At 48.9% G+C, this 27,780-nt stretch overlaps 1 protein-coding gene across 1 annotated transcript in view; it reads right to left on the bottom strand.

The window, feature by feature from the left end:
* The window catches only part of TBX21 (T-box 21), a 35,843-nt gene extending 8,069 nt beyond the window's left edge, over nt 1–27,774 (bottom strand). Inside the window, exon 1 of the mRNA XM_019548344.1 lies at nt 27,639–27,774. Within this exon, the coding sequence (XP_019403889.1) occupies nt 27,639–27,712 (74 nt within the window). The 5' untranslated portion in view covers nt 27,713–27,774. The remainder of the gene's footprint in view (nt 1–27,638) is intronic.
* Between the last annotated feature and the right edge of the window lie 6 nt (nt 27,775–27,780).

Below are 27,780 nucleotides of genomic sequence, written 5' to 3'. Positions count from 1 at the left end.
TGGGCTGTCCGAATTCTTTGCAATGAAAGGAATATTCTGGGCGTTTTTTTTCCTGTAGTCAAACAATGAATGAAAAGGAAGAGCTGGCATTTTCTGATGGGGGCCTTGAGTTTAAAAAGGTTGAGGACCACTGATCAAGACTACAGGGGAGAAAAGAAGGGATATGTGCAGGGAAAGGTCAAAAGTATGTTTGCACTGATCTGAATAAAAATAATATTCACTTTCTGTTGATCAGGTTCTGACATTTTTGCAAGAACTAAAGTTTTCTTCCCGATTTGGGACAGGAGAACTTTTGGAAACAACAAAAAATCTTGCAGCACAGGAAACCCATTTTCTGACAGGCCAAGATGCAAACACCTTACCTAATGACAGTGTCATTGCTTGTGTGGACATGGCTTCTTAGGTTGGCCATGGCAGCCCTGGCCATGTCACAAGAGCAGAACCACAAAAGTCTCCACTCCTGTTGCACTGCTTACACAACTCACTGCATGCACATGCACGCATGCACATGGTCCTGTGTAGAAGAGGCACTGCCCACTGACTCCATGATTCATAAGTATGTTGACAAGCCTGGTGGACAGGCAGGAAGCTGGGAAACATCCTGTCCTTCAACTCTCAATTGGATGACAAGGTTTGGTTTGGTGCTTATAGCGATTTCCCTACAGACTTCAGCAGCAAAGTAGCAGCAAAGGGAAACTAGGGGAGACTGGGGTTTTTAAGGGCAAGATTCTCTGCTGGTACAAACTGGTGTCAAAGGTCAAGGTTCCCTTGGACTCAGTGGCCCATTGCCCCCCACCACTGGCCTGCAGCTGGGGGGGAGGGAGGGAGGGGCAGGGGTATGGACAGGCAAGGTAGCCAGCATCCCATCCAGCTATTTTGATTCCTTAGCCTGAAGGACCAGGGTCCCATTTAAAACTGGTCACATGGAGGCAGCCTTGGCCACCAGTGCAAAGCAGAGCTGAAATTCACTCCTCTGGCTGGGTAGGGAGACACTGTGACCACTCTGCCACTGCACCCCTATTGACTGGAAAGGTGCCATATCACTGGAAGGAGTAAAACTTATGCAGAAGGAGAATTGAGGCCTAAGGTACTATTAGCAACAAAGGCAGAGAATTTACTATTGTACTCTATGAGGCATGCACAAAGTCTAGTTTTATATGCTGGGGTCTAAGTCTGACATAAATCTATAGGACATGCTTACACTGCTTTAAATGCGTCTATCAGAACCTAGATGCATTGACAGTGGTCCACTGAAGACACCCAAAGTTTTCCTTACTTATCCTGGTGATATGCCGCTGGCTCCAGTGGGAAATCCAGTTTACATAGGAGTAAACTAGAAATGAATCAAGCCCAGTTATGCAGGTGTCAAATCAGGAACACCAACAAACCCTTCTGGCCTCCCACCAGAACCATTAGCTCCAAGATTTCTAGAAGCTGGGAGTCAGCCATCCTCCCTCCCTACACCCCCAAAAGCCATCACGATTGGCTATAAAAAGGGCTGCTTTCCAGAGTCAGGATTGCAAGGTTCTTTCTGCTATCAGGAGGGCTAGAAACCTCCTTTTTTTTTTTTCTTTTTTTAAATGAAAGCCAAGCTTCCCTCAGAATCACTCAACTCCCAAAACCGTGGCTTTCAGGTGAGTAACTTCCTGCACCCCTCCAAAGAGTCTCCATAAAATCATAAAAGTTGGCACCATTGGATTTTGGTCACCCTCACCCAAGTGTAAATCAGGAGGGGGCTCCATGGAAGGACAAAGGTATCATGCTAGTGGAAAGTTACAGTAGTGGAGATGAGCATCTTTCTAGCACGGACACTGGCTGCTGTGGTTCCCCTGCTTCACTTGTGGCAGGTTAGGGTATTATGTCTAATCTTGGACAAGAGTTGACAGTAATTTTATGAAGAGTTTAGATTATGGATTGTATAGGACAGTTTGGATAGGAATGACCCTGCCTCAAGCAGGGGGTTGGACTAGATGACTTCTGGAGGTCCCTTCCACTGCTACTTTTCTGATTTCTATGGCCATCTTATTGTTCCTTGTTTGTGCAGTACCTGGTGCCAGTGGGTCCCAGTCCAAGAGGGAGCACCTAAGCAGTTATATAAGAAGAACGTGTGAGAGGAAAATGTGAGCCCTCATGGTCTACCTCACATTCCCACTGAAGACAAGATGGAAGACCCTAGGCATCAGGCACACCACTTTAAAATTCACCTCCTCCAAGAGTACAAGACAAGGGTTTACAGGGAGGTCTCAGCAGGGCCAAGGTTGGTCCCAGTCCAACCTTTGTTGGTCTTTGCTCAGTGCTCATCCTTCCCAGTGTCTAGGATCTCTTGGTGCTCAATAATAATCCATCAATCAAACAAGATGGCTCCATATGGAAAGGACAGTGAAGGAGGGAGCAGACAGGAGAGGGGGAGAAAGGTGTGAATATTTTACTAGCTGGTGAATAAAAGATGTGCTGTGGGTGGGGAGGCACAAGGGTCTCGGACGCAGCCTTGGGCAAGATGCCTGCCTGCCTGCTGAACTGATTGCTAACTATGTGCTGGGCCCCAGGGATGAGGTTAGGTAGAGGTCACCTGATCCCAGGGCAGCCTAGTAATGGCAGCTGGAAGTTATCCCTGGAGTCATGCCAGCTGCCTTTGGCTTCCTGCTGCAACTGGGAGTCTTGGTTGAGGCTAGGGTAACCCTTCAGACACAGCACCTACAGTGTGTACGCACAGCCACATATACATGCCACAGTACACGTGAAATGCACTCATGTCTGCACACCTCCAACATGTGGCAGAGTCAGGCATGAGCACACATCTATGCACAGATACACATAGCTGTGACAGGCAACATGCCTACATGCACAGATTCACATGCCATGTAAATACAATTAAGTACACAGACACACAGGATTAGTAGACATCAGTCACAGAACACATCAGTCAGTCACAGCTTGGGGTAACCAACTTGAGGCATGCATGCATGCCTGCCACAAGTGGCGTGGGAAGTTTCTTGGTGTTGCACATAGCAGATCAGGGAGGGGATAGGCAGCACAGTGGCAGATAGGGAAGGGAACAGAAAATAGAGCAGCAGGTTAGGCAGGGGGCACAGGGAAGGGAGAGAGGATCAGAGTGACACTTGTGGAAGGCATCAAGCTTAACTTGTAGTATACCCGCCAAAAAAGTTGGCCCCCACTGCTCTAGCAAACACATACACACACCATCAGTTGTACACGCCACCCCCCAGACCAACTCCCATGTTGCATTGTACCTTGATTTAATCATTTTCACAAGATCACACTGGTGATTTACATTCACTTTTCATCAGTCTAAATGACACTAGGAGTTGCAAATGGGGGAGCGGGGGGAAACCAAGACTATAAATGGAGCTTGTGAACCAGTGACCACATATACACAAGTACCACCAATCACACTCAGCACAACAGGAGAGATGTGTGCGACACCTTGATGCTCTACTCTCACCCCCCCACCACTTGCTCCCCACTTCCCCAGCTAAATGCACCAGCTCTGAGCATTGTCACTGTTTAAACTTTAAAGGCCTCGTTTAAATATTCATCTGGCTTCTCTCCTTTGGAAAATGCCAATGTGAACTTGGAGGGGCCTGTGAACAGAGCCTGGCCTGAGCTGAAGGACTGGCTGGGCATGGGTGCCATTACGTATGGCAGGGGGCAAGAGGAAACACCAAGACCCAGCAGAAGACTTGACCTGGGAAGGGGTTATGCCAGCCCCAGACCCACTGGTACTGCCCAGAGAGTGTACCAGGCAGGACGGGTTTTCCCTCCTTCCTTTTCTTGACTCCCTCATCCCCTTCTGCGTCCTTCTGCTTCACGCTCTCTTTCCTCTCTCCACTTGTCTTTCTCGCTTCCTTCCTTCCTCTGCTTGTTTTCTCCACTTCACCCCCCCCGCTCTCCTCCGCCTGCTTGCCACAGCACATGATGCTCAAAGCTGATGAGTGGAGGCACGGCTGGTGCGGTCCCCACGCGTGGTTGGGTGCGGTGCACGGCCTCCCATGGCACTGTGTGGGAGGGGGGTGCGGCGTGGAACCAGGATAGGCTTTGCCACCTCAGGCATTGGGTTTCCTTGAAGCGCCGGCGTTTCTCATAAAGCAGGTGCCGGGGCTGAGTGATTTCAGGGCTCTGTGGGATGACCCAGCTCTTCAAAGCAGGAGCAGGGCTTGCTTCTCAGAAACATCTTTGGAAAGCCCAATACCCAGGCCTCACCCCCATGGGCAGGCCAGGCTGGACAGAGGGCTGGGACCCTCCTTGCACCAAGGCTGGCAGACCCCTCCCTGCTCTCAGAATGGCCCCAAAACCCCTGTCATGACATGAGAGGGTCACTGGGAACAGAAGCCCATCAGAAACCAAGCCTCCTTTCACATCCCTGTGCTGCTGTCTCTGGTGACTGCCCCTTGGGCAGGGAGGACCCTTGCCAGGCTCCCTCCACCGCATCCCTGGTCAGCAGGGGTTACCTTGGACAGACAGACAGTCCCTGGCCTCTCGCTAGCTCCGTATCTCCAGCCTCTTCACCCCACCAGCCTCAACATCCTCTGTGTCTATGCTCTGCCCTTGCCCATGCCCAAGGCCTGCCGTACCCCCAAACTTAACCCCTGATCCTGCTCACATCCACAGCCTGCCCAGAGCACAGTCTGTCCCTGCAGAGCCAGCCCACATCTCCTGCCTCTGACCCAGACCCTGATTTCATTCAGAAACAAGCCCCATGTTTGAGAACACCCCCAAATACTTGAGCTTCTAACAAAAACAGATATTTTTAAAACCTGATACACAAGAAACCTCATTTTTTGAGCTGGAAAGGGGAAGGGGAGGGTAAGCGGGGGGCACTGTAAGGGGAGATTGTGGGTCAGGACTGAGGAGAATTTGCAGAGAAGTGAAGTGAAGAGAGGAGGGCATCATCCCTGGCCCAGAGAGCGTCAAACCACTGCCTTCTTCAGAGACAAATGTAGTGGCTCTTGCCTGCATCAGCTGTCCTGCCCATTCCACAGCTGAGACTGTTACCAGCCCAAGTTAAAGTCATGGGTCCAAACTGTCCCGGAAACCCAGGACCACGCCAAACCCAATCCCTGCCCTTGCAACAAGCTGGAACTGGAACCCCAGCCTTTGCAACCCAGATCTGAGACACACATCTCCACTGACGTGGACAAACTGGTGACACTCCCAGTCTAGGTTTTCATCCACCCCTGGGTAGTGGGGGGGGGGGAGCAGTTTCATCCTAAGAGCCTGGGTTTGCAGCTCCAAGGGTGAGGAGGAGGCTGGATCTGCTGATCCCCTCTCACATGGAGCTATTTATACTGTACGATACAGGCTTTTTGCCACAGCAATTCACAGCAGATCCGGGCTGGGTAGGAGGGAGCTGGCTGGCTGAATAGGGGGGCTCTTTCTATGCACTTGCCTGAGCAGCTGAGGATCTTAGGATCTTCAGCAACTTCCATGTTGCAAAGAACCAAGAGCCAGATCCTCAGCTGGTGGAAACCTGCATGGCTTCTTGCCTCAGGGGCAAGGTTAAGTGTTTCAAGCATGGCTTCTCCTTGCCTCAGCAGAGCCCATGCCAGTTTTCATCTGGCCCAGACAGGCCTAGAAGCTCAGCAAGGCACAAGGAGACACGATCCCTGTGCCAGGAGAAGAGGCCCCCTCAGGTTATAGCTCTGCACACCATCAGGTTTCCTGGAAGCACAAGAAGAATGTGAAGGTGCCTTTTTCAGGCTGTATTGTCCACATATTGCCTGATAAGCCCATGCAGTGGGTAGGACCAGATGAGTTCACTGAGCCTCTTCCAGGTCCCATTGAACATGGGTTTTGCCAACGACTTCCAACAGGAAAAGGATCAGGCCCTATACAGCATCTTCTGCAACTCTAAAAGCAGCAGATGCTATCTGAAATGAAGCCACCTTTGAGGCAAGACATATGAGCAGCCAAACACAACAGCAACAGGAGGTCACAAGTTATCCTGCCTTAGAGAAAGTACAGCCCAGAGCAGACAGAACCACTTTGGAGTCCGATCCAAATGGCACAGAACTCAAGAGACCTGGCTCTCTTCCTCAACTCGCACTGATCATATTTTGTCCTGTCCCTCTGCTGTGCCATAGGCTTTTGTATCTTTGTGCCTCTAGATGCAGCTGTCACTCTCCATCTCTGTTGTATCAGAGTTGCTGGTGGGGGGAAGGAGAGAATGCTGCTCTCTTCCTCTCAAATCCACCACAGGGCCAGAAAGCCATTAACAAAGCTATGCAAACCTCAGGAGTGGGGCTATCATTTTACACACGAGGAAAACCCAGGCCCAGAGAAAGTTGCAAAGCTGGAAACAGAACCCAGGTGCCCTGCCCATCCCATCCCCACACCTGGGTCACTGGGCTAAGGGTGACTAGGAGCATTTAGAAGGTAACACAGCTGACCCTTTGTCAGGGTAGTGTAAGTCCAGAACTCACTGCTATGACAATGTTTTGATCCTTTTCTCCAGCTGACAGGCATTTCCGCTGTCTCCAAAATCATGTTAGCGGCAGCCCCTGATATTGATCGTCTGTGTCTCCTGTATCACCCTGGTCCACTTGGGATGGAAATAATCAGCTCTGCATGGGTCAGACCCTTGGACACAAGAGCAAAAGGGCTGTTACCCAGGCCTGAGCAAGGCAGCAGGGGCAGCCCTCATACAGAGAGAACCTCTTGGAAAGTGGGGAGTTGGTGACTCACTGCTGAGGGGCAAGGTTAAGTGTTTCAAGCAGGGCACTGGAAGGCAGGACTCTTGTGATCTATTAATGGATGTAGGGGAATGGCTGGGGAGGGGGTGCTGATAGTTACAGTGGGCAGGAGACTGGATGTCTGGGATTTGACAGCATCTATGACAAAAGAACCACCTGGGACTAGAACGGAGTCTTGTCACATTAACAAGTCCAGTTCCTGCTTCTGCAGGCACCATGTCACACTGAACCCTCGCCTCACAGAGAACGCCCCATCCAAAAACCAGCTAGGACTTTTGTCCCCACTGTTCTTATTAGGAGGCTGCTCCAAAACCTCCTCCTGCTCCTGGATAGGAATCTTCCTTGTGATGTCCAGCCTATAGCTGCTCTTAGCCTGCTTAAATCTGCCCTGGCTGCTGGGGCCTGAGGGCCAGAGGTCCCATCAAACTGAAATAGCTTTTCTACAGCTTTGCAGAGTTATCCCAAGCACTTGCTCAGGCTGGTGCTCACTGGAATCTACTTGGCTTTGGTATGGCAACTGCACTAAAAAAAAAAAGCTATCAGCATTTTGCTCGTCCAGAGAAGGGAAGAGAAATAGCCCCATATACCAGGCAAAGCAAACAGAACCCAGCCCAGTGGCTCCATTGTTTTTACAACAAAGGAGACCTACTGCGTAGGTCCTCCATGGGGGAAACCAAAGGCATCACTGATACCATCCCAAATGGCCGCAGCTGGGTATCAGGCCCTTTTCATCTTCATGCTGTCTAATCAGTGGCCTTTCATACTATAATGTCCACATGCTAGGAACAGGAGCAACATCGATGAGGCAGTTCCCATTATCCCAGGGAAGGCATTCATTCACATTTGACTTCCAAATAACAAAGTGGCCAGTGTTCAGCAGTAGACCCCCCCACCCCAACTGTGCTTGGCAAGCTTTTCTGTTCTGAAACTTACGGTTGTTTGCTGAGGGCCTAGCTATGATCTTTTTCCTGTGTCAAGCAGAGTAGCTTTGCTCTGGGTTGGAATAGCGCCTCTCACAAGTGGATCCTGCTTTTAATGGGTTGGTAGGCACTACCACAATATCAACAAACATGCACACGTGTGCCCCTTGGTTATCGTCCCTCTCACACCAAGACTGATGTTAGAGTCACTTCCCGATTTTTAACCTGGTCTTTTGGGCACAGGGATCTGGCTCCATTGGAGAAAACTGGTGTTTTCCAAACTGGACTTGCTTACACTGCTGCATAGCTAGTGGGTAAACCTAGTGGAAACACATCTCAGATAGTGGTAGTTTCCATGGGTGTGTGGAACCACTTCACACACCCACTCCTCCTATCCCTAGGTACCATGTGGCTCGCCCACTCCACTGCACTTCTTTCTCCACACACCCAATACTCCCAAGCCTTGCAGTGGCAATGTCAGGTCAGGAAGCTGGGGTCTTCGGAGCTGCCAACAGGCCCCAAAGAACCTCAGAAACTTCCTCTGGGGCTATTTGTTTTGGCATTTTTTCTGCTGAATTCTTCTGTCAAATCGCACGTATGGGTTGTGGCCAAGCAAGAGGAACAAATTGCACACATATGAACCCATGCACGCTTATTTTTGCTTCTCTGCCCTCCCCAGAGCTCTTCCCAATGCCTCTGTCTGCCCTGAGGGGTGGAGATGCAAACCCAACCTCCTATGAGGCACACAGAGGTGCACCAAAATATTGTGTGAACCAGAACCGCAGCCATGGGGGAAGGGAGAAGGGCTGTAACCCCACAGATGTCAGCACAGCCTGGCTGTTTTGCGGCCCCAGGACCTGGAAGGCGGCAAATGAATTCAGAGCCTGACTCTGCACTGAATGACTTAGCTAAATGAATTGCTTTAGCTGGCAGCCCAAGGGCACCTGACTTAAGGATGCCAGGCTAAGAGTTCAGTTATTTTATGAGACTACAGGGAGGCTCCTTCTGGTTTCAGATTCAAGAGGAATCAGTCCCACCCTGCATCTCTTCTGAGGATCTGAAAAAACTGGGCAAAGTCAGTGCCCAGAAACTCCCACTTCCATGCAGGAGACAGGCAATGCTGCCACCCCACTCTGAAGATGGAGGAAACTGAAGTAACGAATAGGCAAAGCAACTTGCTGCAAGGTCACACAGGAAGACTGCAACCGAGCCGGCAGCAGAACCCAGGAGTCCTGCCTCAGTTCTCTGCGCTCTGCTCAGAGCCAGAAATAGCAGTCTGGGACCAGAAGGCAGGAGTCCCACCTCCCAGTCCCCTGATCTAACCATTGTACCACATGGGTATGTTTCTGCTTCAGCAAACAAATCATCTCCCTGAACCTGGGCTACCTCTTGGCAGTCATCTCAGTGGAATTAAACTGAAGCAAAGGATGGCACCACTGGTGGGGAGGGGAAAAGGAGCAGTGCCCTGCCAGGCAGGGAAAGCTGGCTAAGTACAGATCCCCCAGCTGAGTGAGAAGAGTAGTGGCTTGAGGGTAGCATGCGTGTGAAAACCACATGGCAGCCCTCAGCCTGGTGTGCAAGTCAAGTCATAGATTTAGACAGCAGAGAGGGCAGAAAAAAAATGCCCAGCTGGTTACCAGGTAAGGCAGCACTGCTGGGACTTTACTGGGGAAGAGACACTCACTCAGGGCTTCTTCCAAACTGCGTGGCTAGGCAGCAAAGAGACAGGTCTCTGGGTCTCATAGGCTTTCCTTGCCCATCCCACTGACACACAAGTAAAACAGTTCAAGCTGGCCTCAGGAAAAGGGGCCAAAACTTCTGCTACTTTACACCAGCTGAGAATGTGGTCCCTTGAAACTGAAGAAGCCACAGCAGGATCTGCCTGGGACCTGCTCTGTGCTGCATATTACAAAGCCCACATCAAACACTGGCAATCCCCCTGCACCACAGGTTTCTATGAAAACTTACTGATGATAATAGTGTACAAGTGAGCTGTATAATACGACTCCAGATCAGGATCCCAACATTCCCCAAGGTGACTGGAACAGAGGGGGAGAAATCGGGGTCTCTCATAACATGTGGAAGTTCTCCAGTTGAGCACTACAGAACCAAACCGAGAGACTTCAGTCAGAAATAGCTGTCCAACCTGCTCTTGAAAGCTTCCAGGGATGGAGATTCCACACCTGGACTATCCTCACAATGAAAAAGTTCCTCCTGTTCACTAACCTAAATTTCCTGTGGTGCAGCTCAAGTGTGTTGCTCCTAGTCCTGTCCCCTATGGCCACAGAGAAAAGGCCAGTGATTGTAAGGTGCTTTGGATACACATTTAAAGCCCTGTTACAGTCCCTCAGCTGAACAGAAATGCCAGAGGAAGCTTCTCTGCCCCTGCTTTGAAGTAGGCCCTCACAGTGAATAGCCATTCCTAGGTGTGCATGTGCCCAATCTACAACCATCCAGCAGCTGATTTTTATTAGTTCAGATCCTCAGCTAGAAAGCCAAGTGTAGGAGCTCTACTGATTTACGGTCACTGGGCATGTCTACACATTCATTAACATGCCATAATTATGGTGCATTAAGCGTAACAGATACTAACTTAAGGTGCTATAATTGGCACTACTGCGCATTAGTACAGATGAACACTTTTTGTGATGCTAATGAGCATTAGACTGAGTCCACTGTGCATTAGTGTACTAGCATGGTTTTTTGCCAGCTGCACTAATAGAATGAATCTAATGTGCATTAAGCGTCTCATGTAGACATGTCCACTGAAGTTTGCCCCTGACTAGATAGTATTGCCATCTACTTTTTTCTGCTGTACAGTATATCACCACACAAGGTACAGAACAATGGGGAACCAGGCCTCTGCACCACAAAAATGCAAGAACCACTAGAAGTGGGAATTTCTAGGGACGCTGGTATATACCCAGCACAACAAAGGTGAACCAGGGTCACTATTTCAATCCAAGTCTTTCCCCCTTAAATGCCTCCTCCTGCACATAGCTGTAGCTACCAGCTAGCCCCCACTGTGTGAGCAGCAATGGCAGGCTGACACTGCCAGGGTGCTGGGCCAGCACAGGGATAGATGGTGTCAGAGGCTCCAAGACTTGATTGCCAGGCTCAGAGGCTGAACTTCAGGCGACAGCACTCCTGCCCAATGGCAGGATCCCAGTACCAACCCTGGGGGACCAGGGTGGGCTAAAAGATCATCAACTGGAAACAACCTTTAGCTTTATACCATTAAAAAGGCAGCAGCAAATAGCTCTATATGAATGTAGTAGCCAAGTGGCTAGATCTGGAGACAAACAGGGACTTAGGTTCTAGTCCTGCCTCTGCCACTAAATCCCTTCTAGTCTCTAGTTAAATACCTTCTTGTTTTGCCTGTTCACACTGCAAACTCTTTTGGATGCAGAGTTCCCATCGTACATTTGGATAGCACCTGGCACAGAGACATGACTGGCATCCCTAGACACTACCGTGATGTAAGTTAGCACGCGTGAAACTTCTTGATTATGGCTCACAGACCCTCCACTGCAAAGGGTGATTCTCCTTTAGCTCATGAGCAGGGGATGAATCATAGTGGTGCCTGTGAAATCATGCTTACCATGATATCTGCTTGCCCTTATGACTGTAGCTTAGACCTCATCTACAATAAGGAGTTCTGCCACCAGAGCCCTGTCAGCAGCAGGGTGTGAAAATGTCACACCCCACTGCAGAGGTAGCTCTGCCAGAAAATAAAACACCCAAGCAGCAGCTTCTGCCAACTGGAGGAAGAAGGGGGCACTAAACTCCTATCAGAACCCTGCTCCCCTAGTTAAAGTAGAAGCAGCCCCTGTAGTGCAGATGTAGCCCTAGCACTGCAGGGGTTGGCACAAGACAGCAGAGTCCAGGGGTCCCTAATGGACTTCATCTCCCTCCTCACTGAGGTTTCCCCACTTTCCATATTTCCTCATGTGCAACACACCTTTTCCCCCAAAAACCAGCTGCTGAACATCAGTGTCCATTATATCTGAGAAATATGGTAAGAGCAGTTTCTTCTGTTTCCCAGGCAAAAATAAAAGCAAAGTCTGCATACGATCCACAAGAAGCAGAACAATGAGCAGGCTCTGCTCCATAGCTGCTGCTATTCAGTTACTTACTACAAAGAAAGATTTCCCCCCCTTCATTTTGCCTTTCAAAAACAAGGTGTCCATCTTATTCTGGGGTTTGATGTGTAATAATAATAATAATAATAATAATAATAATAATAATAATAATAATACTGTACTTACAAATAGCCCATGTCTGGAGCTAGGGTGATGACTGGCCTTGAAGAGAGAATCAAAGAAAATCTACCAAGAACATTCTGCATGGCCTCCTGGTCTGAGCAGTAGGCTGGGAGAAGGGAGCACCTAGGTCCAAGCCCAGCTCTGACCCCTGCTGCAGCACAGCTTTGGGGCTCGCCCTGATCTGACCTCTCGCAAAACTCCCCCTTCAGGCAGGCACTTGCTGAACAGGAAATATGAGAATCTGTCCCCAGTGCCAGCTACTTAAGGTCAGTTTTCCCAGATCAGAACTTGAGCACAAGTCATGCCCATAGCCCCTGCCTCAGTTTCCCCAGATGAAGGAAAATGCTGCCAAGCTCCTTGGGAGAAGGTTACAGCCACAAACCCTTGCAATAAGGGAAACCCACAAGCACTTGGGAAGCATCCAGACATGTTAGCTAACTGCCCAGGGTGAAGTCATTTGAAGCAAAAACTACTGATGTTAAAACCCTGACCCTGTCTACTTCAGGAAACCAGCAGAGGTAATTAGGAAGTTTTACACCCTGGGTGGCAGTTGCCATTGTCTCTACCTCTCTAAGAAGGTCTCCTCCTCACCCAGCCCTAGCTACACTACTAGAAACCAGCATGTTTTACAAAACTAATATTAAACTGGTGAGATCTGGCACGAGTGAAAGCACGCTTACTTCCCTGGTGTACCCAGGCCCTGCCCTGGTACTAGCTCTCACAAGCTCATCACGTGCCCCATCACTTTCCAAGAATTTGATCCAAGTCCCTGCCTCTAGAGTCACGTTATTTCTTGAAGAGTTTGGCTCTTAAAGCACAGTCAAGCCCAGCTTATGCCCAACAGATTTAAGTTTGTGGTCAGGTGGCATCTGCAAGGTAGCTGACTTGTGTAAAAATATGTTCGCTTTTTTAGCACGATATACTACAATTTACAAGGCACGAAACCAGAAGTGCAGGGGGAATTTTCAAGTTCTGAGGTATCATTTGGAGAGTCTACCGTTGCTTCTTATTTGTGGGCTGTTTGTCAGTCACTGTAAGTCACACTTAGCCTTCCTTGATAGGTCAGAATATCAATCTAAATATCATATTTTCTTCCATATAACACACACCAGGATATAATTCACCTCCTGTTTTTGAAAGGTAGAATGAAGTACATACCTTACTGTAAGTAACCAAGTAGCAACACCTAGGGAATCAGAACCTGCTCATTGTTCTGTTCCCCAAGCTACCTGAAGATTTTATTTTCATTTTTGCCCCTAACTGGCAGAAATGTTCTTATCATATATCACAGTGTGATTTTTAACAGGTGGTTTTGGGGGGAAGTGCGTGTGTGTTATGTGTAAAAAAAAGGTAATAAAATAAAAATAATAATAATAAGTTACCATTTTATTATTATTGAGTTTTTTTACCCTGGTGGCTATAGACAAAATCTTGATAAGACAGCCTCAGTGTCATCTAAGGACCCAAAAACCAGATGGCAAAGAAAAAAAAACCATTTTTCTCTTCTTTTTAAATTTTTAAATAAAATGTCTTCATTTTTAAGCCCATCTCATGATTCTTTGAGGGGTGGGGGGAGGAGGCGGCACATCATTATGATCTCTGGATGCTTTGGGATGGCAAAGTTAGGGCACACAAGGGACTGGTGATCTCCCACCTAACCTTGGCTTCCCCAGGGGAGAACACATCCTGTGAAGACAGCTTGGATCTTTGCACAAGCAAAGGCTTTTACAGAGGCTTGTTATCAGCTCACATGAGTCTGCTAAGCAGCAAGGCTGATAAGTGCATGGCATCCACCTGGCAGAACTGGGCTCTGCACAAAACACAGGAAGGCAAGAGGCAAAAGCAGCATCGTTCTCTCAGTCTTAATGAAAGCATCTGGATGCTTAGCTTGGTACAGTGCTGTCACTTCCAATGGAGTTACACCAGTCAACAGCACCGAGTCCTCTGGCCACCTCTCTGGCAATGGGGGAACAGAGGTAGAACTCTACTAGCAGCACCCACATCTGAAAGAAGATGGGCAGGGCCAAAGGGTTTTGGGAGCCTGCAGTGGGAAGGGTATGTGACTGCAAGATGCCTCTTATTTTATGTCCCCACCCAGCACTACTCTCCAAATGAAAAAGCGCACTGAAGGAGTTGTACCTATTCTTCAGGTCTCCATCCATCTCTGAGTTTATACTAGCATAAGCAAAAGCAGAATGAAACCCACTGTCATCTGGCTGGGAAGTCAGAAGAAGAAACTGTAACCTACGTTGCTATATAAAAGACAAGGCGGTTGTAGATTAATCCTGTGTTAGTTGAAAAAGCTAAATAGCAAATAAGGGCATCTAAGATTTACCATGACCATCTACTCCCAATTAAAACCACAGCTGTCTTGTCTACACTAGGGTTGCAATACAGATTGAAAACACCCTTTTCCCCCTTCAGTGAAGACATGGCTTTGGGGTCAGATTCCCAGCTGGTCTGAGTGACTGTATAACTATAGAAGCCACCCACCATCCCTCTCCCTAGGTGTCTTCCCTTAGTGCAAGGTCATACCCCTACACCCAGGCAGTTTCCTGAATGGACTTTTTTGGCATTGATGGGGGGAAGGGGGGGAGATACTGTGCTGTCTTTTGTCTCTGCTCTGGCTCCTAAAGCCTTTTTGCTGAGGAGTGCTCAAAAAAGTCCTTACCTGTTCTTTTCCATCCCTTGCACCAACAGCCCTGCCTAGCACAGATGCCTCTATTTCCTCCCAGTAAACAAGCCACTGTCTTGCCCCAGTACCTTCTACCCCTTGAGACAGTCAGGGGAGTGTCTGGGACTAGCCAAGATGCCAAGCTGGAATCCAGACTCCAGAATCCACAGCAAACCCTGTCCCCCTCCAAAGCTTTTGACACCAGAGGTGATCAAAGAACAAGCCACTCCTAAACCCTGGGATCCAGGCATCCTGGCAGAACAGAGGCATTCAGTCCTCAATAAAGATGTCTCACACCTGCTCCCATGGGAACTATGTAGTCCTCACCTCTCCCCGCCCACCCCACCTACTTAAGCTTATTTGAAAAGGATGCCCCCGACACCAGACTTGTTCCTTGCTGATCGCAATGGGTGTCATGGAAAGCAGAAAGGGATCAGATCCCCAACTCAGTTACCTAGACATAAATCCAGAGCAGCCCCCATGCCATCAGCAGCCTGGTGTTCCCCTTTCACTGATCCAGGGGAGTATCCAAAGGGACCCCCCTGACTCCAGATTTACGCTGGCACTGCCAAGATCTGCATCCATCCCCATCCCTTCAGTGCTGCAGTATGCTGGGGGGAAAAAGGCTTCCTTCCTCCTCCTAACTGAGAAGCTGAGGAGGGCGAGTGGGAGTCATCCCTTGTCTGGTTCAATTTAGCCAGGTGTGACCTTGGGTCTCCTCAGAACTACATGGGGCAGATTGCTTCATCTTTACCTCTGCCACACACCTCAAAGCACAGGGCCCCCAGCTGCCATAAGCCAGAGTAGCCCCAGCAGGGTCAGTGAAGCTCTGCTTCCACCAGTTAAGAATTGGACCCAATCCACCAGGGCCCAGCAGCTTCCATACACGTTCCCCAGCCCAGCCCCCTCACTTCAGTTGAGCTAAGCACTGTGGATCCATTAGTATTGAGCAAGTCAGCAGCTGCCCTAGCAAATCCCAAGTCATTCAGGTGGAGGCTGTCAGATTTACACTGGGGCAGCCAGAATGGGGATCTGACCCAATTTAGATGGGTTTACACCTGTCCAGCTCTCACCCACCTTTATCTTCACCCAGCTCTGCCCTCCCAGGATTTCCCACTTCCTGACCATTTCTGGCTCTCAGTAACCCACACCTGCCCTGGCCCATCAGTCACTGCTTCCTCCATGATGGTGGAAGGGAAGGTGACCTTCACTTGTCTTCCCTTTTCATGGTGTCCCTGGCTCACCCCATCACCTGTTCCTTCTGCACCTGTCCTCAGGCAACTCTGCACAACTGGTGGAAACCCTGCCTGGAATGGACATCCTGCACCCCTAGTCTATCTTCTCTTCCTTCAGATCAGCCATCTTCCTAGTCACGCACTTGACTTCTCACTCTCAAATGAATCCCAAGCCTTCAGGCCCAGCCATGTTCAACATCCTCAACAAACCCTCCCTGCTCCATCCCCCATTTCTCCCACCTCACAGGGTTGTACCAGTATCACTCTCATGGGCTTGAGCATCTCTGAGGGTGTGCCAGTCTTGCCAGGTCTTTGCATAGCATCTTTTCCTATCCATCTACACAGGTAGGATCCTCTTCACTCCACATCTCAGCTATAGCAACACCCTCTTCTCCAGCCAAGATAAATGGGATCTTGCCCTGCTCAAATACAATCATGCTGTAAAGATTATTGCCTGTGCTCTTTAGCTCATCTATGTTGGTCCTGCCTTAGGCCATCTCCGCTAGCTGCCCTTTTCTCCATTACTCTTCACAACCAAAGTCCCTCATGGCCTACCCCACTACCTCAGCACTTCTCCAGGCTGCTGAGGCCCCTATAATCAGCCCAGCAGACCAGTCTCCATCTCCTTCATCTATGGGAGCTCCCACATCCTTCCTCCCAGACTGCGCCTCACATGGGGGAGAAGCTCCTGGCCACAAGGCCACCTCCTTGCTCTCTTCACCTCACTCCTTTGCCCTGATGCCTAAAAAGAGCAGGAAAAAAAGTAGTGAAGCAACCGGTCACCTGAAAGAAGGGCCCATCGTATTAAGAACAGTCTCATTCCTCCCACCTGCTGTCTCACCTGGCACTTAGGTCATGGGCTCTTAGGTGTGTTGACATGGCTTCAGAGCCAAGGGGAGGCACTAGGCAACTTCTCAAGGACCCTTTCAGCTTAATTTTCTAGGACTTTGGGGGGCAGAGACTGCTTGAGTCTTTGGTGTTTGTGTAAAATCTAGCATCACTTGATCCTGGTCCATGGCTGTGGCCACAAAAAGCTCCCACAAGGCAAGCTAATCATCATGGGATACCCGAGGCTGGTGACTGCAGCAGAGTACAACCATCTTTGCCACAACCTCACCTTCACCTAGCCCCATCTGTTTGTCCTCTCCTTGTACATCAAGTGTGTGTACAGGACCTAGCACACCAGAGCTGACAGTCCCCAGTTTGAGACTGCCAATGTAAAGCATGGAATATTGGGGCTTGGTCTCAGCTGGGGCACTACTGCCAACATAGAGGATCAACACAGCTCCACTGCTTTCAACAGAGCATGGCTGATTTACACGCACGTGGGGAGCCTGGCTCCAAAGCAGCAAGCAGCAAGTTTTGTGTCCCCAGGGAGTCCCAAGTTCAGGAGAACACAATGTCTTGACCTGTTGGTGGAAACCTGGGACGCCAAGGTAGCAGGCTGCAAAGAAGACAACAGATGCTGCCTGGATCACTGTAATGCTTCTGAGCGTTTTAAGGCAGGGGAAGCACTGGAGATCCAAGTCCCACTGTGCTGTAGCCTTGCATTAGCATCAGCAAAGGCCGTGAGCTTGCAGGGCCCTACTTCTGGGTTGCAGCCTGTCCTGTTTATTCCTAAGGGGGATCAGAGCTGGTAGAGGCACAAGAAACCAAAATACATTCAAGCGGCACTGAGAACGGAGCCCTTTCTGGCAGCTGAGTCATACTTTCCAGGGAGGGCTGGTGTGTCATGCCTTGGCCCTGCTCAGCCTGCCTGCCTGCCTGCCGGGAGTGGGGGCAGCACCCACAAGATGCAAAGCCAGGGAGGCTCAGGGGGCGACTGCCCCATGGGGCAAACACCCCTTCTTACCCCCCACTCCCACCACTATTAGTCATTCAAGTGCTTGGGAGGCTGATAAAACCACAAAAAGAGACAGGCAAGGGTGGAGGTGTTGAGACAGGAAAGTAGAGACTTCTTAAACTGATAGGTCAGTGACTGCTAAGCCCAAACCACCACAAGGACCAATAGACTGAGCTCTTGAAGGTCCCAGCCCAAGGTCTCCTGTGCAGGGTTATTTCTTTCACCACCGTCCATGCTGCTGCAGCATAGATGCATAGTACTTACGTAAGACGGGGAGAGGGCAAAAGTCCAGCTTCTTTCTACATACACACACTGAGCTCCTCTCGTCCCACCAGACCTCTGCCAATCTGGCTGCACCATGGTGAATGCCTTGACACAAGATGAGCTCAGGGAACTGACAGGTAAGGGAAAGGGACAGGGAAATTAGTCTTTATAGGTACCACTAAGAACAGCCAGAAGCCTTCGCTGGACCCAGTTCATGGAAACATCCCCACCCAAACGGAAGTACACGCAGATGCATGAAGTGGGGAGGTAGGTTCAAATCATGACCAGATTTTTTGCGCAGACCCCAGTGTCACCACAGGAGAAGCACCAGATACAGGAGGGATGTCATAAGAAACAGTCTCCTGAGTACTCACCGGTAAATCCCCCCTTATTAGTTCCAAGGGCCAGCTTCTCAATGGACATGAATCTACTGATCTCCCTCAGTGGAACGACTGGGGATATGGCACTTCAGGGCTCAGAGCACACGCAGAGTTTTCCCTGCAATATTAATGCCAATGCCAAGGCAGAACTAAAGACTGTTTTCCTGTCAGTAGTGCTGGCGGCATCAAGCTGAGCTCCACTGACTTTGCTAGTCATAATAAGCCCAATTCCCTGTCCCCAGGCTATGCCATTTCTCCTCATGCATATCCAACCCAATGAGACTGACCTTCAGTCTGGACAAGAACAGGGGCTGGGTCTTCTCAGATCATGGACCAATCCCATCTACCAAACTCCCTTCCCAAATGAAAGGCCCCTTTAAAACCCAGGTCATGATTATTTGGATTTCCCTTTGGTTGAGCATCCTTCTACACCCCCTCTCCCCCCAGCAGGTAGTATTTTAATCTCACAGCTGGATCTGAGCTCAAGCCTTCACACAAAGCCCAGGTCCCATTCTCAGTGTTGCGGTTAGCCATCTACTATATATTTTAAAATGTCTGCTTCCTGTAACACCATCATTCTTCAGGGCATCCAGACTGCCTGGAGCAAGGTGCTGTACAAACTCAGAACAAAAGACAGAGAGAGAGAGAGGTTCCTGCCACAAAGGCCTTATAAACATTGTGTCCATACTTAAGGTCCTGCAAAAGTTGTGCAGACCTAGCATAGCATAGAGCAACTCCCCTTAAAATGAACCCATGTCTGTACATTAAGTCAGACATGGGCTGATACCCAGTTCCACCATTTCTTTCTTACTTTCAGGGTGGGATTTTTTTTTCCCCCCCCTACAGGGGGAAAAAAAATGCCTAAAGATAAATGGAAACTAAGCTTCAAAATTAACACCCAAGTTTCTGGGTGACTCAAAACCACTCTTTTGGCACTTACGAAAAAGACAATGCCTTAAGCCCGTAGTTCGGCCAAACACAACAGCGTGTGCTTATAGCTAAGTGTGTCCTAAAACCCATTGAAGCCCATGGGACTCAAACATATGCATGAGAGCACTGCTGAATCAGAACCCCAATTTTTGCAGAGCAAGACGCAACAAAGATAAGCTTAATTAGCACTGTGTGGAAGAGATATCAGTGGTGCAGATCTAACTGAGAACCATTGTCGCCTGCTGTTCTTTCACACGCAGTCAGTCTTTCTGCAGTCAGTCTCTCTCACACTCTCTTGCAGTGGCCAGATGTTTCAGTTGAAAACACAAGAAACTCCCAGTGAAGTAGGGCTTGTCTACAAGTCAAAAAAGTCTGGAATACCTATAAATAACTTGACCCCCCTCATGTGAACACTTATTCCATACTAGGAGTCGCTTAAACTGTGCAAAGAGACTCTACTTTGGACACAGGGAATGCCCGAGCTAGAGATGTACTGCGTGATCTCCGTTTCTTCCTGTTCCTACCAGCTTGTTTTCCCTGAAGTATGAGCCATTTCAATCACTTACAATCAAGTTGTACCCTAATGTTTTACAAGCAATCAGTGTATTAGATTCACCAAACAACTGCATTAATCCCACTGAACACGAGAATGAAACTTCTCTTCTGTTTTCTAAAGCTCAAACAGAGAGAAATTCTACCAAGCAACACGCGACTGTCAGTGGCTGTCACTAACCATGGCCTCAACTGATAGCAATGAAGACAATTAGATTTACACCCCCCAAGAATATGCCCCGATTAAAAAAAGAAAAAAAAACAAGAAGCCCCCAAAAATATAACTAATAAAGAAACAGATTACACATTTAAGGGAAGCTGGAGCATGTGGAGACTTTGATGTGGTTGGAATTTTAATCTACCATTTACACTAAAGGGGCTTGTTTTATCTCTCGAGGCAAATTTCACTCCCACCCCCCACACACAGAAAGAATGATTTAAGACCCTATGTTCTAGCCTGTATCTGAGGCTTGATCTGCATAAAAACCCTGCCTTAAGTAACTGGCAAAAGATACCACCTCATCAAAGCACAGTTATGTTTTATCATCATCGTTACTGAGGTAGTGTCTTGGGTCTGATCTACACACAGATTTTGTACTGGTATCACTGTTTTGGTTAGGAGTATGATTTTTTTTAAACCAGGCTGTTACACTAACACAATAGCTCATGTGAATTAAGATATCTTACAATAAAGGGCTAGTTACACTAGTATAAGCACCTTGATAGTGGTGTACGGGCATCTACTGCTTTGGTTAAAAGCGGTATCATTAAATGGTGCACAATTTGTGTATGCAGACTAGACATGTAGGTCTTGGAAGATTAGTGGCCCTGCTAGAGTGGACCATTGGTTTCCAAACTTTTTAGGCTCAAGGCATCTCCAACAAAATGCCAACTCATAGCTTCCACTCTTTTTTGACTATGGAAAAACAATAGCAGTTCTATTGCAAAGAACTCAGAAATCCCAGAACACATCAGAATGGTTTTGACACCACAGATTCCTACTTGAAATCTCTGGGTTTATCTTGTGAACCACATGTAGGTGTTTGCATATCTCACCATGCTAAAGCTGTGTGGCACCCCACTGTACCCTTAAGAGGATCTCATGGCACCAGCACCTTGGTTGAGAATCACATTAGACACTACGCACACACTTCTGAAAAAACAGCCTTTACCACAAAAACAGACTAGATAGGCAAAACGCTGGATTCACTGAAGTTCAGCTATCAATTTCAATAGGGAGGATTTTACTGTATCCACTTAAAAATAAAATGATGCATCCAATTTTTAAAATGCAACTGTGCTACAAACAACATTCTAGCTTACTGTAAATGAGACAGCAAAGAAGGGGAAAAAACCAAAACGTATTTTTATATAGATATATCTTTTTCCACTTTGTTTACTCTGTGCATTTGACAGCAGTTTCACCATTTCCTCTATAGTCAACTTCATTGTTTTCCCCCACAGAGTCAATTTTCCCCCAATGATTGTGTGCATCTTATACAATTAGAAGGAAAGAAAAACCAACATGCTTTTTATATACAAAACTGTGATTGCCAAAACAGAAGGACAACATTAAGTAGTGGGGTTTCAGGGTGAGATAGGAAGCTACTCAAATTCTTGCATTTATTTTTTAAAGCTCAGTGAAGTTGAAGTTCCCTGCATCTCGGAGAAGAACTTGCCCGTGTTGATTTCACTGGGAAACGCTGCCTAAGATGCATGGCACAATACTGGGGAAAAAAGACCTTTGATTTACACAGGTGAGGATCAGCATATGGGCTTTAAGGAAAGAGCAAGAAGAAATGCGACTGGCAGCCTAGGTTGACTTTCAAGTGCTCGTTTAAAATAGGTGGCGCTTTACTACCATGTGTGTAGGTTGCAATGCTTTTGAACTCGCTCATCTATTCCCTAGCAAGGTCCCACACAGTTGCATTGTGATTATGTGTACAAGGGGCTGAGAGGGCAGAGAAGCTGTTTGGTTTCACAGCAGAAGGGAGGGATGGGGGGGTGGTTAAGGGAATGGCTTGCCATAAAGGCCAGGAGGGGTTGTGGGTGGAAGGATTTGGTGTGGAGATGAGTTGTGGAGCACTCCTTGTGTCACTGCTCTGGCATGTGGGCGCTGGTGGAAGGTTATGTGGGTGCTCATATGGAAGGATATTTTGGGCCTAGTTCAGACTAGAGAGTCTGAGCTGGTGCAGACTCAGGCCTCCTTCCGGTCCTGACCATGTACCTGTCACCCCCGACTCTGCTTCCCTCCCCTACTCACACTCAGAGACTTACAGGAATCCAAGAGCATTTCAAGTTCCGCCAAACCAACGTGGCCCTCGGCTTGGCACAGGCCAGCTCGGGTGGAAGGACATTGGGTCCTGGGGGAAGGGTATGAAAATGAGCAGCTGGGGTGGAAAGATCCCCAGGGCTGGGGTGAGAACCCCAGGGTGAGGCCCCTTATTTGCAAGCAGGGTCACAAGGTCTCAGGGCCAGGTTCTCAGCTGGGTTAGCCCTCAGCAGATGTAAAATGACACTGTTCTATTGGCATCAGCAGAGTTATTTATGCATGGACGTATCTTTCCTGGAGCTCCATTATGCCCCTGCCCCATCTGTAGTATGCTCCACCGCAGCAGGAGGAGAGATTCCAGTGCTGGGGGTGGACCCCCTACCACCCTTAACAGGTTTGCTGAACCCCAATCTCCCTCCCCCAACCCCTTCCCCCTGTTCAGCACACCACAGAATGCAGCCCCGCCTGCTCCCTTGGGTTGAAAACACCCTGTGTGGAGGGGCGGCGGGTGGGCTGCTCATTTCCTGCATGTCTCATCTTCCAATGAAAACCCTGCTGTTGAGTCTGAACTGATGAAAGGGTGCAGAGCCACAATAACCACGGCTGGGTGCACGTATGAGACACACATACGCATATACAAGTAAGGGAAGGACTGTCAGAATTACCCTCCTTGCACCAATATGAATAATGGAAAGAGAAGCCCTTTGTAGAACAGCCCTGTACCCATACAAGCCCTGGAGACTACAAGGAGGTGGCTCTGCAGAGGATCAGGCCCACCAACTTTGACAGGACCCCTCTATGCGTAGGACTGAATTTACAGCCAGGGAGGGGCGTTACCTGCCCCTTTTTGGACCAGTCTGGTACATCTAGGCACACACCAGTGAACTTCCCTGCCTGCAGCACACTCGTCTCACAGACAAACTCTCAGTGTATAAAAGTGAGGAAGGGGACCTTGAGACTTGGCTCTGGGGTTTCAGTAACAAATCCAAAGGGGGCCAAATTTATCCCAGGCCCCTGTTTAAAAGAAAGTAACTGCAGCGTTGTATGGCAATAGGCCAAACCACAAAGGTGGCACCAAGGCAAAGTGTGATGCTTTGAGGACCAAATGCCTGACCTGATGGCAAAAGAAACTATGGCTCCAATGGATGAAAGATGAGACCCCTGGACCTGGAACACAAAACTAGAACTAGGGTGGGGGAGGGGTTGGAAACATTCCTCCAAATAAGGGAACAGTTAGGTCCCATTTTTTTTTTTTTTTTTACAACTGGAAGCAGTAAAAAGACTCTGGCAGAAGTGACCCTGACAGCAGTTTCAGTGGCCTCTTCACCCCCCAACCCCCAAAAAATCATGAATCCAGATCCTAGAAAGCAGTCACAGGATCCTCGCAGCATTCACCTGCCATCACATGCAAAGTTTTGTTCCTCTTGGCCATTTTTATAACAGTAGGTGAGAGACCTTATTGCAGCTCCAAAACAGAGGTACACTTAAAAGGCTAAAGGGGGGGGGGCAGGGAGGAAGCAAGGCAGATGTACTCATTCAGCCCTCCAATTTCAGAGAGTGTGTGGCAATGGTCTCTGCCTTACCTATATACATGTGACCACAAACACCACAAGAATCACCCCATACACAGCAGCCTCCTAATCACAGTTGGAACCATTCTTGAAGCCACGCTTCATACTCAGCCTGGTCAATCTTCCTGTAGTATTACAGCAACACAATGGGCTGACAACAGGACTGTTCAGAGGCAGACACAGAATGCTACTAACTGTGCACTTCAATGACTATCGTGCAGATCCCTCTCCTCCCCACAACTTCACAAGGCATCCTAAGAAAAACAGCACTGCCCATGATTCCCTTAGTTAAGCCTCCACAAGAAGCCACCTCTCTGCTGGGCCTGTCTATCAACTGGCCTCACAACTGGAAGAAGACTTAACAGAGAAAATGATCTTTCAAACCAAGAGCATTCTCCTCTAAGGGAATAAACTGAATCTGGGTAAAAACTCAATTTAGGTATTGATCCCCTTTCTGCATAGCCACCATTTCATTGGATCAGACTCCCAGTGCCCGTGACAATTTCAAACCAACTAGCCCTTCCTCCCCCCACCTTTCTTTTCTTTTTTTTTTTTTTTTTTTTTTGTGCATAGCAGGGCTCTTAGCCTTGTGTCAGTCAGCTTTCAGTGCTTCCTGGAAACCAGGCCCCTGAAACACCTGCCCTCCCAAAAGTGGAGGCAACCCAGAAATCACTGACTACCTTCCAAAAAAAAAAATCTTAGCCAGCAACTTCATACTTAAGACAGACCTCAGAATGCTTTCAAAACTCCCCAGATTTGCAAGTATAGGAGTTCGCTCCTACTGCCATAGAAGGCCACGGCCACACTTTAATTTACTTAAAGGAAAATAAGAATGGGCTCTTCCTAGATAGGAGATCATTTTCATCCCCTGCTGGAATGCAGCCACCTCTGGGCAATGGCTTGTTTAAATGCCATACGGCAACAGATTAATATAATGACAAGCAAATTAAGTTCAGCAAGGGAAAGGCTCAGAGGGGTGAAATAAAACGCTGAAGTGCACCCAACAGGTATCAGAAAGATGTAGCTAAGTCTCATCTAGGAGAGGGTTAGCTCTGCACTCAGAGGAAAGAGGAAGCCAGCTCTTTTGCTGATATTTTAGTAGGTTTCTATATGACCGGAGCAAAAGAAAAAAGACCAAACATTTCAGGTGCTGCAAACATATAAACAAAATACATTCCACCCCATCTTCAGAGGAACTGAGTCACTGGGGTTTGAAAGCTGAACATAGTGCTCAGCTTTCTAGCCCAGGTTAGCGCTCGCTAGGTTCCCCCCCCCACCAGCTCCGGGTGTTTTTGTCACTATATCTGGCTGGGTATCCCAGCCCGCTTCCCTTGATGGTGATGGTATGTTACTGAATCGCCCTAAGTGGTACAAGAAGGGAGGGGGAAGCCCCCCCCTCCCCCAGGATCACAGGCCTGGAAATGTGCGTGGGAAATGAACCAGCCTTAACACGTTTAGACTTTCAACACATTAAGCAGGTTGGTTTCAGCATCAAAGTGACACTATCTGTCTAAGCCAAAGAAAGCAGGAGAAAAGGATGGGGGGAGAAAGAAAGAACAGAAAGGGGGGGGGGAAGAGAGAAAGAAAGAAGAGGAAAGAAAAAAAACCCAAAAAAAACAAACAGATAGCCAATAGGTGTTGAGACCTCCTGGCTGAGAAGGAAATGCCCCATCACAGCAGCAGGCAAAGAGTGAAAAAGCCCCTTGTCTGATGAATGAGGAACGAGCAAAATCGAGTCCCTCCTTTAACCAAAGGGGCCATTTCTGGAGCTGTTGTTTGGACTGAGGAGTGGATTCGTAGTAGCAGTAGCTCAAGCCTTTAATAAGTTAAAGACCATGTTCTAAAATATACCGACCTTGGGAGAAACTTTCCAGAGCAGGATGGAAGGGAAGGGAGGCAGGTTAGGTGAAAAAGCAGAAGCCAGATTTTTGCTGGTGGAAAACAGGTGTAGCAATATGGTAGTCAATGGAGCAGTGACAAGTTATACTAGCAAAGGATCTGACTGCTTGCAAGCACAATCATGCACGCTGGAAAGTAATTCACTGTTTAAGCAACAGTGTTTACAACTTGATCCAGCTCCTGAGAGGCAACTTAAAACCATAGTTGCAAGCTTCTTCTACGCAAACTGCTAAAAGAGGCAGGAGTGCACTTGTCTGTAATAATAACGCAAAAAGCACTAGAAGCAAGGAAAGTGTGGGGTGGACAGGTATCCCATCATAACTCGTCGGAGCCTTACTTAAACAGGCCCCGTACCCAAAGTCAGAGGCCTTGGTCATGATGAGCACTACAAGGCTCAGTGGAATTGTGTAGTCTTTTTTTGACTCATCCTCTTGAACCATTTGGAAACACAATTGCAAGGCATTTCTGGACTCATATCCCACTAGTGCAAGGCCCCCAAAGTCAGCATAGTCATGCTATGGGAGGATGTGTGCTCCAGTTGTCACCCCTATCAGCATCGTTAAAAATCTGACTTGTTTTAAAGTTACAAGTCTGAGAAAGGAAGAAACAATTTTAGCGTCTGCTGAAGCCCTGGATTCCTGTGACCCTGAGCATGTACCGCCTGGGGACCCAGCCTGTTTATGAACTCTGGCACCAGTTCAATTTGCTTCTCGGATTCTCTGTGCTTGTTCAACTAGCTGGCACAGCATCCAGGCAAGCCTGCAAAGGGAACAAGACGGCACCAGGAGGAAACAGCAGCTGCCCAGTGGACCAGCCTGGCATGCCTCACACAGCCTGGCATCTCAAAGCCTCCTGAAATACACATGTGCGTGGGATCAGCTGGGTATCTATGATGCACCAGGTCTCCAGGGACCCCTTGGGAGTACCTGACCAGAGAGGGCCCAGAGAGTTGTGGTGGCAGAGGAGAGCTGGGCACCCAAGCAGAAACAAAGGATGTGAGCTGGGCAAGGTGATCAGAGTTCACTACAGCTTGCTTCCAGTGTGTGCATATGTGTGAGGAAGATCAAAGCTATGAGACGCACACAAGCTGGTGTGGGCCAGATTCTGATCTCAGTTACACCAATCTAAAACACTTTGGCTCTTAGATACACTGGGGGAAAACTCAAAAGGGAGCCCAGGGCACTTCAGTGGAGGGCATCTGCTTCACACCAGTGGAGCCATGGCTGGGATCTGACCCTTATGCAAGGATGGGGTTAGTTACTCCTGTCACTACTGCCCTTTGGTGCACGCCTGGCCCCTTTACCCCTTCTGGTTAAAAGCCTGTGGGAGCAGAGCATTCTGAGGATCGCTTCAGTCACAAAGAAACTTCCTTTCAACAGACACCTGCAGCTGGGCCGTGCTCCCGCATCGTAACCCACTGCAGTGCCGAGCCCCTGCCACTCTGCCCCTCGCAGTGTCACAAGACAAGAACTAGGGGTCACAAAATGAAACCGGGAGGTAGAGCGCTTAAAACTAACAAAAGGAAGTTCTTTTTATGCTGTATGTCATCCAAGTGCGGAACTCGCTGCCTCCAGGTGCTGTGGACGCTGATAGTTTAGCCAGACTCAAGGGGCAGGGGGGAAAAAAAGGCACTGGACACATTCTTGGGGGGTGAGGGTTACATCCAGCAGCTCTGGAGCATGAGAGCTAGGGGCACAGCCTCTGAATCACAGCTAACTAGACCTCAAATGCTGGAGGCTGCAAGTGAGAGAGGAACAGTGGAGGGGAGGAGAGTCAGGGCAGACCCAGTCCCTTCACTCTTTCAAGCATCCGCTTTCAGACACAGATGAGGCAAGACAGACCCATAGTCTGACCCAGCAAATGGCAGCTCTTATGTCCCACAACTGGCGCACGTATGGAGGGGACAAAGAGGTGCCTGCTCTGCACCAGGGAGAGCTAGCTCCGGGGTTGCACAGACCCTGGAGGAGACCCACCTCGGGCAGCCTCCAAGCCTTGCACTTGGGGATGTCCGTTCCCTTCACTCTTCTCCCCCGAGGGGCAGGGGCACGCACACACACAGGTGGGCTCCCAACCCTCCCAACCCCCTCTCGGGGGGATCGCCCAGCCCTCGCCCCCAGGCTCACCTGCCCTGCTTGGTGATGATCATCTCGGTCTGGTGCTTGTGGAACTTGGCCCAGAGCGGGTAGTTGTTGAGCATCACCTGGACCTTCCCGGCCACCTGGTATCCGGGCACCGGGTAGAGCGGGCCGCGGGGGAACAGGGGCT

The sequence above is a fragment of the Crocodylus porosus genome, unplaced genomic scaffold, assembly GCF_001723895.1.
Source record: "Crocodylus porosus isolate Cpor-Errol unplaced genomic scaffold, CroPor_comp1, whole genome shotgun sequence".
Classification (NCBI taxonomy): Eukaryota; Metazoa; Chordata; order Crocodylia; family Crocodylidae; genus Crocodylus; species Crocodylus porosus.
Note: the sequence above shows the minus strand (reverse complement) of the source record. Positions and strands in the feature narration are given on the sequence as shown.